This window comes from Poeciliopsis prolifica, unplaced genomic scaffold (assembly GCF_027474105.1).
Source record: "Poeciliopsis prolifica strain line A6 unplaced genomic scaffold, Auburn_PproV2 SCAFFOLD008, whole genome shotgun sequence".
NCBI classification, from domain to species: domain Eukaryota; kingdom Metazoa; phylum Chordata; class Actinopteri; order Cyprinodontiformes; family Poeciliidae; genus Poeciliopsis; species Poeciliopsis prolifica.
Genome location: NW_026562383.1, coordinates 16,529,815 through 16,545,385, shown reverse-complemented (window position 1 = coordinate 16,545,385; position 15,571 = coordinate 16,529,815). Strand labels below are relative to the sequence as shown.

Genomic DNA, 15,571 nt, shown 5'->3' with positions numbered 1-15,571 from the left:
ATTCAGACTAGTTCGAGCCACCTGTGATATCTGTTGACAACACTATTGCCATCATTTAACCCAGAAAATGTAATTTGTTTCAAGAACGATCAGTTTTTCTCAATTTTCTCAATACTTGTGAACGTGAAAGTATGTTGAAACATTATAAAATATATAATCTGTGCCCTACCCCCACAGTAAATTATATACTGTTTTAGCACATTTGCACTTTTAGACTTTGCCTTTAGATTGAATGGACCAATGTTATATTTACACAATGAAATGAGCAGTGTCACTGTTTTTCAGGTAACAGGCCTTGTGCCAATTCCCATTTATCACATTTTGGCTTTAAAAACACGTAAATTCCGTATTTACTTTCGTGTTGGCATTGATCACAAATAATAAATCATCAATGAATTGTTTACAGGTAAAATTGCAATTAGAAAGTGTTTTCTCTACAAGATTTTAAACTGATTTCTCGGACAACTATAATAATGTGTTTAAATATTAATAATAACACATTACATTATTCCAAACTTGTAGTTAATGTTATAAAATTGAATATGAGTAATAGGTGTTGTTCATTTTTTTTACATATATATATATATATATATATATATATATATATATATATATATATATATATATATATATATATATATATATATTTCCTCAACCTTAGATGCTGATTAAGTGTTAGCAAAGATTACACAAATTGGCCATGATGTTGCATGTCCCAAAATAGCCCTCCAACGTAGCTGAGAGGCTTTGACCAGCCGTGAGGAACACAACGGAGGCAGGTCTTGAATTGGTTTTGCCGTTAAAAAAACTAGAAGAAATGCATCTTTTGAGGTAAGTTTTGCTGATTGCATCAGTTGATTTGTCAGTTTTCTTCACTGAAATTTATTTTATAACTTTTAGATTGCAATATGGCAATGATGGATGGTAGGTCTGTGTCAATGTTTGCTTAAAGCTAATGTTGGCAGTATCCGGAGGAGAATTACTGGTTTGGAAAGACATTGAGTTTCATACTAATATGCTATAATGTACAAAATGATACATTCTCTTTATATGTATGCATATAAAGTCGGATATGTTTACTGTAGTCACATTGACTGTCATTATACAGCTTCAGTCCAGAACTACACTATATTATGTTTTGTCTATGATAACATAGATACAAAATAAATTGAAATAATTAAGGAATTAGTAAGTTTAACATGTTTTGCTTAACATTATGCTAAGGGAACCTCCATAAAAAGTTATTAATTTCCAGTTCATAATATAACATTATTTATATTCACAATATAAATAATTTTCTTCTTTTATATTGAGATTATATTATCAGAAATTGAACCCAACACAAGAAAGTAATATTTGAAAAAACAACAACAATAAAAAGACATTTGTCTATGTTTTTCATCAACTTGATCTTGTTATGATCTTAAAGAATTTGAGTTTTATTGTCCTTTTGGTTTTTGTTTCTGTCAATTTGTCTTTGGTCATTTAGTAATTACTTATTTTGCCACTATTATTGTTTTAGCCTGTCAATGTTTCCCCTGTGTGCCCCGTTGTATTTTTGTTAAGTGTTCTGTATTCAATAAGCAACCAGTTCATGATAACTCCTGTTTTATGCCTTAATTTGGGTCTCATAATCAAATTCAGACAAAAAACACATTTCACTCAGACACTTGAAAGTAGATTACAAGACAAAATAATCAAGCAATACACATTTTAAACAAAAATACTTAACAAAAAAATACATACCAAATAAATACTAATATATTCAATACAAGTTTGAAAGAAAAATGAAACCATTTTAAAACTCTTAAGGCATAACATTACCCTCTCTTAAAACTTAGCTTTACAAAACCTAAGTTTTAGGAAAACTTAATTTTTAAGAAAGCTGGTTTAGTAAATGAAAAAAATCTGTGCTCTCCTTTCAAGAGAATGACTGAGATCTGTTTCCACAAAACAGTTTATGAAATTCTGGAAATGAGTAAGATTTTTGCACCATGTAAGCAGAGATTTGACATGGAGTTGTTACTAGACAATCAGATCTTTAAATTACATGGATTACTCCCATTAATGGTTTTATACGTGATGAAAAGCATTTAAAAGTATGTCCTTACTTATACATGAGGGCATTGTAAAGTTTTTTGAAGATATGGAAAAGTAGTGTTTTGAACTAAAGTACTTATTAACATTTTGTAAGACATAGCTTAAGAAATGGCAAAAAAAATTATATGTATGTGTGGAATTTTTGTGTGACAGTTTGCATGTTTTTTAAACAGTTTTTCAAAGGTGTTCAAAAAACAAACAAACAAAATAAAAACAACTCCCAAAAACAAGTTTATTAAAAGATTGAAAAAGTTTATTTTGTAATTCAAACACAAAGCCTAGCTTAAAAAACCTGAACTCAACTCTGGTTTAATGTGAGTATAAGGAAAGAATAAAGCAGATTTACACTTTATGAGCAGATGAAAATTACTAGGGAAATTACCAAGCCAAAAAGTTACATTTCTTCTTTTTTTTTTCAAGACATTTTCTCACAATATGAGCAACACAGCTATCCAGGATCCTCCAGCTAAGGAGATGTCGTCTAGCAGTGGGCAGATGTTGCCCTCTCGGCCTGTGCAATCCACCTCGGAGCCCTCGGCTTCTAAACGGGTATGTTTCTACAAAAGCGGTGACTATCAGTTCAGTGGGCATCGGATGATAGTCACTGCCCGCACCTTTAAGACATTCGATGCTCTGCTGGATGCTCTTTCCAAAAAAGTGCCTCTGCCGTTTGGAGTACGAACCATAACCACACCTCGTGGAACTCACTTTGTCAAAGCTTTGGAAGACTTACAGGACGGGGGAGCTTACGTGTGTTCGGATCAGAAACGGGTGAAGCCATTAAACCTGGAAGAGGTGAACCGCAGGCAGGTGCCTTGGAACGCAACAAGGCCTCTCAATGCAAGACGGCGTAAGAGGCAGGAGCTCAAGTTTCATCAGTTTGGCAGAGGGACTGATCCAAGCAATAGACCAGCGAAGGTCACTGAGAAAGTTGCGGTACGGACACCAAAGAAGCTCACAGTTATCAAAAACAGGGATCCTACAGTTAGACGAACCATTGTGTTGCAGAGAAGAACAGCACCAACTTTTGATGCGTTGCTGGATTACCTCTCCCAGATTCTCCAGTTTCCAGTGCTGAAACTCTACTCCACAGATGGCAGACGGGTAAGTCGTTGGTAAAACCAGAAATATAATTAAAAGGATATGTGCATGAAGAAAAGTTATCTAAGCAGGTAGAAACAATTACCCACTTTGCTTTGCATTTAAACCTTTGAATCATTTGAAGTTGCAAGTTATTATTATTTTTTTAATTTATGGTTATGTTAAGGGGAGTGAGTCATTTGCCACAAAGTTTTGCATTTGACCCCAGACCTCTGATGACACGAAACAGGACAATACTTGGTGATATAGAATCATATATAACTATGAACCTAAAATAACAAAACAAAATGTGGCAGAAAAAAAAAAAAAAACATTTAGCATGATTGTTTTCCAAAGCAGTTTAGTTTAAAATGTGTTAGTTGTAGAAAATTTCACAGTTACATTTTACACAACTCTTCTGTCTCTAATGTTGGTGATGAGATAATTGTTCTTTATATATTTCTGAAATTTTAGTTTTATTAGAAAAAATAATATGGAATTTCAGCAATCCTTGTAACTTCAAGAAGTACTGTCACAATAATGGCTCCTGAAGCACAATTTAAAATAGAAATTAGAATATTTGGAACAAGTTGGTTTTATAAACACATCTCTCAAATGCTTTGTCTAATGAAGAGGGCAATCATTTTACAGTCAGCAAAGGCCAAAACAATAAAAAGACTTCAGATTACACTTCAAGTGTTGGGTCTACTTTGGTTCCCAACCTGCAAAGAATGAACCAAAGACACAAATTACTTTTCTGCAGAAAAGGGGAGCAGAACCAGACGCGGAGAACCGCCGTCAAACACTGTCTGGGGTCTACTCCGCCAGCTCTCAGTCCCCAACTGCCTATTATTATGATTACAAGGAAAGAGGTTGGGCTTTTTCATACAGTCACACAAACAATTGATCAATAACCTCAACCACAAGATGTTCTGGGACCTTCTGTGGGCATGCCCTTACCAGGACACAAGACTGACTGTTATAAATCAGTTTCACAGTCAGCTGATAACACAGACAGCTAATGATCAAAGCAGCTGGTAACACAAGCATGTGTAACATTTCTAACCCCTGCAAACGTCAGCAAACGTCTGAAAAAACAGTTAATAGTGCACCAAAAAAGAAAGAAGTCAAGTAAACAACACACAGAATCATAATCTGAAAACATAACCTTTCAAATAAACTCATAAGTAAATGAACTTAGATAATTTTTCTAACATTAACAGCAGACGGAACTTTTGAGTAAATTTTAGAGAAAACAAGAGATATCTTGTTTTAAACATAATGAAAACATATTTTATTCTATAGTGTTTAACAAACAACACATAAGTGATAACTTGTTATCCAGGTGCTGATTGGAGCTTCAGAAGTATTTTTTTCTATACAATAATACTTTTTCCAATATTTGAATGATTCTGACTTTACAGTTGGAAACATGCTGTGGACAGTCGGTTCTGCAACCTCTTTAGGCATTGCTAATCTGCCGTGATTCTTAATTCTTAATCTAATGACACCCTGTACTATATTTGGCAGAGATTTCTAGGGGAAACACTATCAGGATCAACTTGAATGTGTACATTTTTCCCAGTGTCTGTCGCTTATCTCATAATTAAGTTCAGTATTTTTCCTGAGACCATTTAATCTAATCTAATCTAAGTTTCTGATTCTTGAACTTTATATCACCCGGTCTGAAAAGAACAAAATGTTTGGCTGAGAAACCTGTGAAAAGCAACCATCTATCCCGAAAGAGAGTACGTAGAATACATCTTTTATTGTTGTTCCATAAAAAGGATTCCAAGAAGTACTTTAGAAGTGCTGTCTAAACATCCCCCGCAGTGAGAAAATGCCTTAATCCGGAGTGTCCTTCAGTGACAAAGTAAAGATCAAGAGCACCACATGCAGATTTCAGCACGTGTTCTGGTGAAGGTTTGACAGTGTGAATCAGTGTCTTACAGACTGTGAGCAAAATTTTTAATAGTCTGAATGTTAAAGAAGCAAAGATTTATTGTCAAATTCATACAATCACAAAGTAACAATTATACCCTTTGGATTTCAAAAACTGACATTGACAATTCCTGTCGAGTTTAACTTGCCTCCAATGTCTTCCTCCAGGTTGATGGTCTGGCTGCACTCATCTTATGCTCTGGAATCATTGTGGCAGCTGGCAACGAGCCTTTCAGATTAGGAAACCAGCGTTTTCACAGAGCAGGCCAGACGGCCCAGATTATGTACGTGGAACACGTGGAACCATCAACTTTAAACCCCAGAATGCGTAAGTGTTTATTACTATTATTGCAAAAAAAGAGAGAAAAACCTCAAAGAATAATACAAACAATAAAAAATATATGAGAAAAGTCATTTATCCTCTTAAAACTCATCTCTTTGCTCCTGCCTTTGACATAGCTTGAGATGCTGATTTTTAGTTAGTCTTTTGTTGATTTTATTAATTGATAGTTCTTATTGCTGCTTTGTAAGAGCTATCAAATACTGGAATTGTGGCATGTATCCTGTCAAATTTTAGAATTTTCTTCTAATTGATTTTGAGGTCTTTTTAAGTGTATGGCACTTTGATCTTGTATTGTGTTTGATAAATAAAGTTGAACTGGACTGGGAAAAATCCTTTTGAATAGTGCTGTACATGACAAAAACTAAATTCTTCAGGACAAATTACTGCAGTTAACTCAGTTAAATCAGTATAATAATATTTTTGTAGGAACACATTCAAGAAAGTAAATTTAGGCTATTTTATCATAAATGACAATGAAATTGGAGAATGATGTAATGTCAGTAAGTGAAATATGGGCCCACATTCTGCTCTTTCACCCAAGTTTAGCTACTTTTTTCTATCTTCAAACACAGGGCCAAAACATTTTACCTTTATTCTACATATGTACATTGATCCATTTGAATTTAATGTAATAAATAACTGCAAATATTTTTCAAATGTATGTATCTGTATATTATTCTTGCTCTGGCTTCCTTTGTGGAAAATGCTACACTTATATCATTATTTAAACTTTAAGACAGTGATTGTGCTTGTTCGGTATAAACTTTGTAAACCCTTCGTTGAACTAAACAAGACGAGGAAATATTTGGAGTCTGTCCTCCTCAGGTCTTGATCCAACTCCTCGAAAACCAGTGATACATATAAAATGCAAAATATTATTTCATCACTTTGTTTGTGAAATGTCTAAGTTATTTGGTTTCCTTTATATTACAGATTTTATTTCTTTGTAAATGCTGCCTAAATATTGCTATTTTTATTTCTTAGTATATTTGTATTTGATTTTAATGTAATTTTCCCCTTGGATTACCTTTTTTTAATAGGATGTATGCCATAGCTTACCTAGACGAATCCAACATAATATTTATCCAAAATAATTTTTTTTTTCTTTTTTCCTCACATGCCCTTCACAAACTTCTGGATGTTATTCATCAACCGACTCTAGAGAAAGATAAATCTTTATCCAGTGGAAGAGGCTCAAGAAACTTCTCCGTGTCATCAGAGCGATTCATTGTCAACCAGATAAACAAGTCTCAGAAAGGCAGCTTGAACGGCTACCTGGACCATCCCAGTGGGCTGTCTGAAACAGAAGCTCATCAGCGTCATGCAGCCATGGAGACATCTGGTCCTGAGAGGGAAGATAATGAGCACATTAGCTATGTCGTACCTCATGATGATGACATTGAAAAGTCATTCCGCATAAACCAAGACGGCAGCATGACAGTAGAGATGAAAGTTCATCTGACGATCAAGGAAGAGGAGATGCTTCACTGGACAACCACACTCAGCCGCTCCGGCCTTAACAAGAAGACAGTTTGTGCCTCCCTCTCTGGGTCAGACAACAGCTCACCTGACTCAAACAATGCCGCTGCCAAAGACTCCCCAGGTATTGAAGAAGATGAAGGAAAAGAAGAAAACTACCATGACGGAGCTGCAAGGGGTGTTGCCTTTAATGAAGAACACATCTATAAAGGTTATAGTTCCACAAAAACACGATTTAAACGGACTCCTACACCAGGCCCACAGCAGGTGAATGAAAGGGCTTCGGTAGAGAGTGTGAAAATGGTTACAGAGACAGGATTACAACAGAGCACCCTGGGACATTATTCGTACATGGAGAGAACTGCTGATGGTGAGACTACCGAGGGCTATTGCGTTGTCAGACACAGCAGCAGCAATAAGCCAGTTCCTAAACCTCGTAGGACGACGTCATCAGAAACGAGCAGCAAACGCTCCTCTGTCAAATCATCAGGGGTCGCTGAGGTCCTTCAGAAACAGAATGATGGAATGGAGGTCACGGAGACCGTAATGCATATTTATGAGAGTCAAGGTTGCTACGACAACTATGTTGCAAATGAGGAGCTTAGCGCAGATGGCACGTCTTTGCATGGCTCCCCTCCCGTTGCAGAAAGCAAACTGTCCACTTCCTCTGGGCCTAAATCGTCGAGCAATGATTGTGATATAGATTGTAACTGGCAGCCGCCCACCGCCAACTCAGTAGAGAGGCAGAAAGAGGAGATGCTATCACTTTCATCAGAGGCAGAATCTCTAACACATCAGGCTACAAACAATCTGTCCTCGGTAACTGAGAATGAGGCTGCCGGCTTACAAAAGGTGGAAGCAGTAAATAAACATAATGCTGCCAAAAGTACAAAGAAGAAAAAGATTGCTAGGCCGCTTGTCAATGAGAAGAGTTCAGTTTCAACCAACAGCTCAGATAAAAAACATCAAGAAAGCATAAAAGGCTCCTCAAAACATAGCAAATATTCATCTACTGACAAACTAAGCAGCAATGCCAGTGTTGGAAAAAAGAGCCTGAGTTCATTGGAGAGATCTAAAAGTTCACTGAAGAGTAAAGGAACAGATAATTCTCAGTCAAAGAAGTCAGTCAAAGATGAAAAATTCAAAAAGGGTTCAGCCATATTACTTAACCCTGGAAATACTAAACCAAGCCCACAGCAGAAAAAAAGTCCAAACAAAATAGCATCAAACAACGGACACAATATTAACACTCCGACCGGGAGGCCTCAGATGAAGAAGAACATGTCAGACATTTTACAAGCCAAAAAGCCACTTTCACCCAGTCAAAAGACAATCAGCAGGCCAAAATCTATGATTGAATGTGGACTATCATTACCCAAAGCACCTCAGGAACTGAGTGAGACTGGGTCTTTACCATCTCCTAATCCTTCTCCTTCAGAAATTCACCAGTATGTTGAGAACTGGTTGGAAAATGCCAACCCAGACTCTGTGCCGTATGCAGACGAGGTGATTACAGATGGAGCAGAAACTCAGGCAAAGGTTGTATTTAAGATAGGTGATGACTCAGAATCAGATGAAATAAATCAATGCCAGACTAGCTTAAACAATGCCATGAAGAAGTCCTCCTCTTGTTTATCAGTCCCTCTTTACCATGAGGGATTGGCATCAGGTGCACAGCAGGGTGAACAGAGAGCCCGAGGGCTTTGTGTTTCAATGCCAAGTGTCAGGTGTGACCCAGAAAACAATGAGAATAAGCTCAGGTTGCACAAATCTGTTGAAGCCATTGGTACAAATGACAGTGAAATTTCTTCGTCTCACTTGTTGAGCCCAAAGGCAAAGCTAAGGCCAGTCCTTCGCCAGGTTTGTTCATCAATTCAATGCATCAGAAGAACATCTGCCAGCAGCACTGCTCCCACTCTCCAAAATTCAAGCAGCCTTCCTAATTTCTCAACACAAGTTGCCTCAGTGTTCGGCTCATCGTGTAAAGCCTTCCTCTCATTCTTGTCGGTGATGACACTGAGAGACAATATTAAAGGCTCCCAACTTGGGGAAGGTAGCCAATCAAGAACCCCATCAGAGGCCATGGTAATGATGGAGTCCCTCCAGATGATTTCTGCTATGGAAGATGAAGAAGAGCAGAGGGCAAGTCTTACAGACTTGCAAAGCAGAGCGTCTTCTCAGATAAGAGAGCGCTGGAAGGATTTCCAGATTTTGAGGGAGAGACTTGAAAGCGAACCACTTTCCCCCAGAGTTTCAGAGACTGAGTTTGCTCTGGATGTTGTCTCTGATGGAGGCGATGCATTCGAGGATCAGCAAATGGTCCTAGACGAACTCATGGAGGAGCTGAACATGCCACAAGACCTCAGAGAAGAGATCGTTTCCACAATCCAACAAACCAAAAGTTTCTACCCTGCTGAGGAAAGCACTTTTGTTGAGACTGTTAGAAACCAGTCAGATTCAGAGGAAGATTTAGAGCGATTTGTAGGTGACTGTGAAGAGGAAACAAAAGATTCACCAGAGCCTAGAAGTACAACTGGGGACAATGAAAATGACAATGAAGTGAATCCAGAGTTAGCCACAGAAAGTCTGAAAATGTCAGAAAGACACAAGGAATTAAAACATGAAAAGCAGGAGACAGAAACTGTCAATAATTTAGGAAATAATGAAAATGTAAATGCTGAGGAAGAGGATGACAGGGAAGAATTGGAAAGGGAAAAGGAAATAGAGATGGAAGTGAAAACAGAGATGCAGGGAAATTCAGAGGATGAGAAGACAAGTGAAGGGGAATTTGTTCAAAAATTAGAGGAAGTAGAGAACGCAATGACAGAGGATGAAGAGGTTACAGAAAAGAGACTAGAGGAGGAGAAAGAAGCAGTTGAGGAAACAGAAAATGCTGATACAATTGAAGATACAGATGAGAGGGAGGGGGCAGGAGAGACAGAGGAGGAAGGAAACAATCAGAATGTCCAGACTGAAGAGAGTGAGGAAGAAGATGATGATGATGAAGTAGAGAGTGTAATTAATGAGGAGGAAGTAGAGGAGGTTATTATGGAGGGAGAGGAAGATGAGGAGGAGGGTGAAGGGAAAGGAGAAAAAGAAGATGGGGAGGAAAGTAAAGACTCTCTCCCTAGTGAAACAGAGGAGGAAGTCGAAGAGGAAGAGGAAACTGAGAGAAAAGGGGAAGTAATTGAGATACTTGAACATAAAAACATGGATCCTGACATGATGTCAAATGCATCTACTTGTACAGATGAAGGCAAGATTGATGAGGAGGAAAGTGAGCATATTGAGAAAGATGAAGAAGAGGAGGATGAGAAAGGGCAGTTAACAGATGAGGCTACTGAAGAAAAAGGAGAAGAGGAACTAGAAAATGAAAAAGAAGAAAAAAGAGAACATCAAGAAGATGAGGAAAGTGAGAAAGAAATAAATGGAGAAAAGTGTGATGAGGTTGAAGGGGTGGGAAAAAGTCCGGAGAATACAGAAACTGATTTGGAGAAAGAAACACCAGAAGAAGAAGAAGTTATGAATGATTCAGACAATGAGCAAAATACGGTGGAAGGAAAAACTATGGTTGAAGAAGGGAGGAATGTTAGTGAAGAGAGTGAATCAAATCAGAAATTAGAGCAGATGGAAGTGGTACAAAAAGATGAGGCGCAAGAAGGAGCTATTTTGGATGAAGAGGACAGTTTTCCCGATGATCAGGATTGTGAAACAATGCCGGAAGAAGTTTCTTCTGTGCAGCACAGTAATAGCTGTGAGGAAACAATTGACACTTTATCTAAATATTCCTCAGAAGGCCAGTGTGAGGATAAATGTACAGACACCATTCATGAGACAGATGAGGGAGGAGAAGAGGATAGAAGAAATAGTTTAACTCATCCAGTTGAAATTTCTCAGGAGCTACTTGACTTTGTGAACGATGCTCTCCAGTCTTACACGCTTATATTTACATATGACACTCAGGGAAATATTAGAATTGTGCCTGATAATGCGAAAGTTGTGCAAACTAAGCAAAGTTTGATACCAAAACTGAGAAAGGATAGTTCTTATGGTCTAAAATGCCTACCAAGCCCCGTCACTTCTGATTTATCAGATTACAGACCAGAGACATCAGGCAGTGGAGGGTATAAAACTCAAGAGTCTGTAGATATTTTCTCAGAAAGTGGAGAAGAGCCTTTAGAGAAAGCAAACAGCGCAGAGAGAAGGATGTTAGAACAAAGGCACTCCAGATTGTCACCTTCAAGTTGCTCGTTAAAAAGTGGAAACAGCTCTCCTTCCAGTGTTGAAGATGCTAAAGATTCAAGGGAGGATCTCTCTTATTTTAGTGCTGCAAGCTCATTAAAAGGTGAAACCGAAGCTGAAACACAAAATCCACAAGATGCACCTTTAAGCTTTGATAAAGACTCAGCTGATGGGGTTTTGATTGATCGGGGGAGATGGCTTCTAAAAGAGAACCATCTCATAAGGAAATCCCCCCCTGTCTCTCTGGGAATGTACGGTAATCTGGACAGTACATCCACAGACACAGGCCAGGAAAACACAAGCGTCGATTCCCCGTCTTACACTAAAACTCAGCACAGCCCCCTTGCTGCCATATCCTCCTCTGAGCTTGAGGAGATGGCAAAACCTCTGACTCCAAAGTGCACCTACTACAACATGCCACATGGAAGCGACTCTGACCCCTTTATGGAAGACGTCAGCATCAGGAGTCAGAAACATGACGCAAGCAGCATAAAAGCAAGAGGCTTCAGGGTTTCGCCAATTGTTGACACTTCCAAAACTTGGGCTAACAGAAACGGCAGCCAGTCATCATTTGCTTCAGTTGAGTTTAAAATACCAGACAGAAAAGTTCACCCTGAGGTTGACTCCTCTGCAGCAATGCAGCCAAGAAGGTCATCTGCTGGTGAACAGGGTGCACTGCAAGCTCAAGACTCTTTGGACTCGCTGCATTTGAGATGTGGGCAGTACTGCCCGATATTATAGAAGAAGGACACTTTACTTTGCAAAAACAATATTATCCCTGTACTTTCAAGGCAATTTTGTCTTGTGTTGCTAATAGAAAATGTTCTCTCTGTTAAATTGTAATCAACAGCAACATGCTAGATGTATTTGGTGATTGACAAGAGTTGTGCCTCTCATTTATCTTGGATTCTAGTCAAAAGTTATTTTTATATTTACACTAACTTCAGTACTGTCTTCTGGGTGGTTGCTAATGAATGTATTTTGAAAATAAAAATGATATTTTTTACCAAATTGGTGCCTCACACAGTCATTGCTGAATAATGTACCTGCAAGCACCACAGAGAAATGCCTCTGACAAATTTCCTGTATCTGTGCGTTTTCTATTTTTAAGAAAACTAAGAGAAAAATTTTGATAGGAAAAAGCTGCAACATTTTATGAAGAACTTTCTTCTATGAAATATTTAGGGTTATGACTTATTTATTATCTTTGTTCACACTCTGATTTCAAATTGCAAATATGTAAAAACTTTATTTTACTTTTTAATGTGTCCTCAAATATTTTTTCAATGCTAGTGGCTCCCAAAACACATACCAAATTAAAATGCTTTTCTGCTAGGTTTTTGTGATGTCAAAAATGAGACAAGAATGAGATAAAATTAAAATAATAATAAGTAGCTTGAAGATATCTACACTTAAAAACTAGCTTTTATTTAGTTTTATTGTTGATATTCCTTCCTTGAATAATATTTTTGCTTTAAACTTGTATTGCACAGGGTTATGTCAATTATACTGTCATGTTCAATAGATTAGAATGTGTGTTCCAAATAGGGTGTTTTTTTAGATTTAAGGCGGTTTTTAAAATAACCTTGCAGATATCAAGCCTAAATAATAAAGACTGAATTATCTCCTCGAAATGTCAGCAAGTTTTGCAAAAGCCTGGTTATTTGCTGTTAATATGATTGTGCGGTGGCATAGGGATGAATCCAAAAATTGCAGGACAGGACTGGAGTTATAGGCTCTACATTAAGCCCGCAATTCGTTTTTATTTTTTTTTTAATGAGTCTGATGTAATATTACAGTTTTAAATTTCATATTTTTTTGTTAGCTGCAAGTAGTAAATCATCCTAATTTATAGAAACAAAAGCTTCAAAACATCAGTTTTTGTGTAATTAATCGATACGTGTTTCACTTAGTGGAATGAGTTTGTAAAATATATAAACTTTCAAATCATATTATAACAGTTTGAATATAAATATATGTCCACAAAGGTTTGGAATGATTTATTATGGTCTCATTTTTGCACTTTACAAAAAGCTAGCTGATCCACTGAAATGTAACACAATTTGGCATTAGAATAGCAACCTTTCTTCTTTGAAATCCTTACAAAGTCATATTTATCACATGGTCACAATCTTGTATCCAAGTCTGTGTTTTAGTTTTATTTTCATTATTTATCCAAGAAATTCATTTTACTTTGATGACATTTAACTCTTTTGAAGAAAATATCTAAGTATGGCATGTGACACCGACTTAGCCTTGGGCTCTGCTTGTTCCTGGAATCAGATTACTCAAATCCTCCCAACTGTGGATGATTTGCTTTAATACTTTGATTAACACCATCAACAACTATTTTACATTTTCCACATTTTTTGGGAATTCAAACATTTTTCACTTTGACAAAGTTCATCATTTTGAATTTGTCACCATAGTATACTCTTCAAAGTCTGTCTACAAACAGCTTGCTCTTGCATTTCGGTTGCATAAATAATTTACTGGGTGTAATGAGTTTGAATATGATTCTCATGTGTTCTTGTTGGCACAGATGTCATAGAGAGGTTTCTTCTCATCTTCCAGTCAGAATCAAGTCAATCTTATTTTTCAAATGATTCTCATATATCTGCCTATGTAAAGACAGGTATGCACCTGTATGCACCTGTCTTTACATACTTTTTAAAGTGAAAGTTAAAGTTTTTAAAGTGAACTTAATTAATTACAGAAAATCTCTTGGCAAGCTGTATATGCATCGGGATGCAACAACTCAAAGTTTGAAAAACATACAGTCTTTTAATGTTCTATTTTCATTTTCTTGACAATGACTTGGTAAACATGAGTTTTCCATTATGTAAATTAATCAACAGTCCCTCACAGGTTGATTTAAAATATGTGCAATCAGATGATATTTTCCTTGAAACTGGATAAGGACACGGAAAATGGACAGTTAAAATTCTATGTACTCAACAAGATCCACTGAGCAACTTTAGCAGTATTTTAAGGGAAAATCCCATAAAATGCTTTTCTGATGTATGAACAGGAATCGTTTCCTCACCCTGACTTTGACCCAATCACTGAAAGCAACCTGCGCACACAGTGAGACAAAGAAAGAGGGATGCAAATGGAGAGGTATCCTGAAAGTGGCCTTTCAGAATATTTCCAAATGTTAGGCCAGTTACCATAGAGATCAGTAAAAAGAGTCCTTGCTGTTTAAGACCTCTTTTGTTGCTACAGCCCAAAGGTGCCTCATTAAGTTTCATCTCCCCAAATGACTCCATGTCCCCACTCACTGACAGGAATCAGCACTTAGGCAGAAAACCAACTAAAATTCAGTCATGATAGAAATTATTAGTGTAAATGTTGTTTAAAGACACATTTTAGACTGTTAGCTGGTTAATGTGGTGGCAAAAATCTAAAATACAGCAAGAATATTTGCTAAATAACAACAGAAATCTATAAAATGATCATAACATAGCAGAGTGTTCACAGCTATGGTCAGCTATGATTGTGAGCACATCTGCTTTTATGAAAGAAGTCACACATGCAATAATTAACAAAATGACGCATTTCAAAGAAATACTAATTTATAATAAGAAGTCTTATTTTATTTATAAGTACAACTTTTTCGTTTAGTCCTGGATGCAGAATTTAGGCTCCTGATGGAAATAAACCTGAACACCCAAAAACTTTATGGTCAATTGTCTAGGTTTTCAAATATCACTTCACACACTGACTTAATAAGTCTTCTGAGAGGCTTTGGTTGAGAATTACAGGTTTTCTTTGTCCTCCTTTAATTACTTCAGTCTGCCCTTTTGTGCACTGATGGTGACCAATCACGATGCAACACTCTCACCTCTAAATCTGCACTGTCATGACAACAGAGAGATTCACCCATTCATCACAACCAAAGAAAGACAAAATGTCAAATTAGCTGAACAACCGAGGAACACAAATAAATAAGATCTGCACATGTATCCTTGAACCTGTTGTAGATTTTCGGTGTGTATGTCAACCGGGTTGCCAGAATTCCCTTATGCAGCTTAACCTGTGACAAAGTTGAAAATGATTGCTATGGCTACTGGAAGTTCCTGGTGGTGACTCACCACCATCATGAGAGACGAAACAAAGATGGGCTTTTTGCTGTTTGGTGCCCGAGGTTTTAAGATGATGACACCCAGAAACAATCTGTTACCCTCAACACACCACTGACTGACTAAATTCTCTGGGCTCATTCAGATGTTAAGCATCACTTTTTTTTATCAACTCTTGCAATTTACCAGCGTCTGCGATTCTTGGCAATACAAACTAAAGGAACCAAATAATAATTCCCAGCATTGCCAAGAATGAAAGCTATTTAGCCTGAGTTGTGTCACCAGCAAATAAAGGGCTGGAGAC

The 15,571-nt window shown here is 37.2% G+C and overlaps 1 protein-coding gene across 1 annotated transcript; it reads left to right on the top strand.

The window, feature by feature from the left end:
• The first annotated feature begins 759 nt into the window (after nucleotides 1–759).
• Nucleotides 760–12,151, top strand: LOC129361884 (oxygen-regulated protein 1). The gene is made up of 4 exons (XM_055033079.1): nucleotides 760–831; nucleotides 2,521–3,204; nucleotides 5,290–5,449; nucleotides 6,627–12,151. The coding sequence occupies exons 2-4, from the start codon at nucleotides 2,536–2,538 to the stop codon at nucleotides 11,924–11,926; spliced, it is 6,129 nt and encodes a 2,042-aa protein (XP_054889054.1). The 5' UTR covers nucleotides 760–831; nucleotides 2,521–2,535; the 3' UTR covers nucleotides 11,927–12,151.
• Nucleotides 12,152–15,571: the final 3,420 nt, after the last annotated feature.

Bases quoted from the DNA above. Each gene is read 5' to 3' on its own strand.
- LOC129361884 (XM_055033079.1), top strand. From the start codon at position 2,536: ATGAGCAACACAGCTATCCAGGATCCTCCAGCTAAGGAGATGTCGTCT. The intron at 3,205-5,289 runs GTAAGTCGTTGG...GTCTTCCTCCAG, and splicing joins ACTCCACAGATGGCAGACGG to GTTGATGGTCTGGCTGCACT. The intron at 5,450-6,626 runs GTAAGTGTTTAT...AACCGACTCTAG, and splicing joins AACTTTAAACCCCAGAATGC to AGAAAGATAAATCTTTATCC.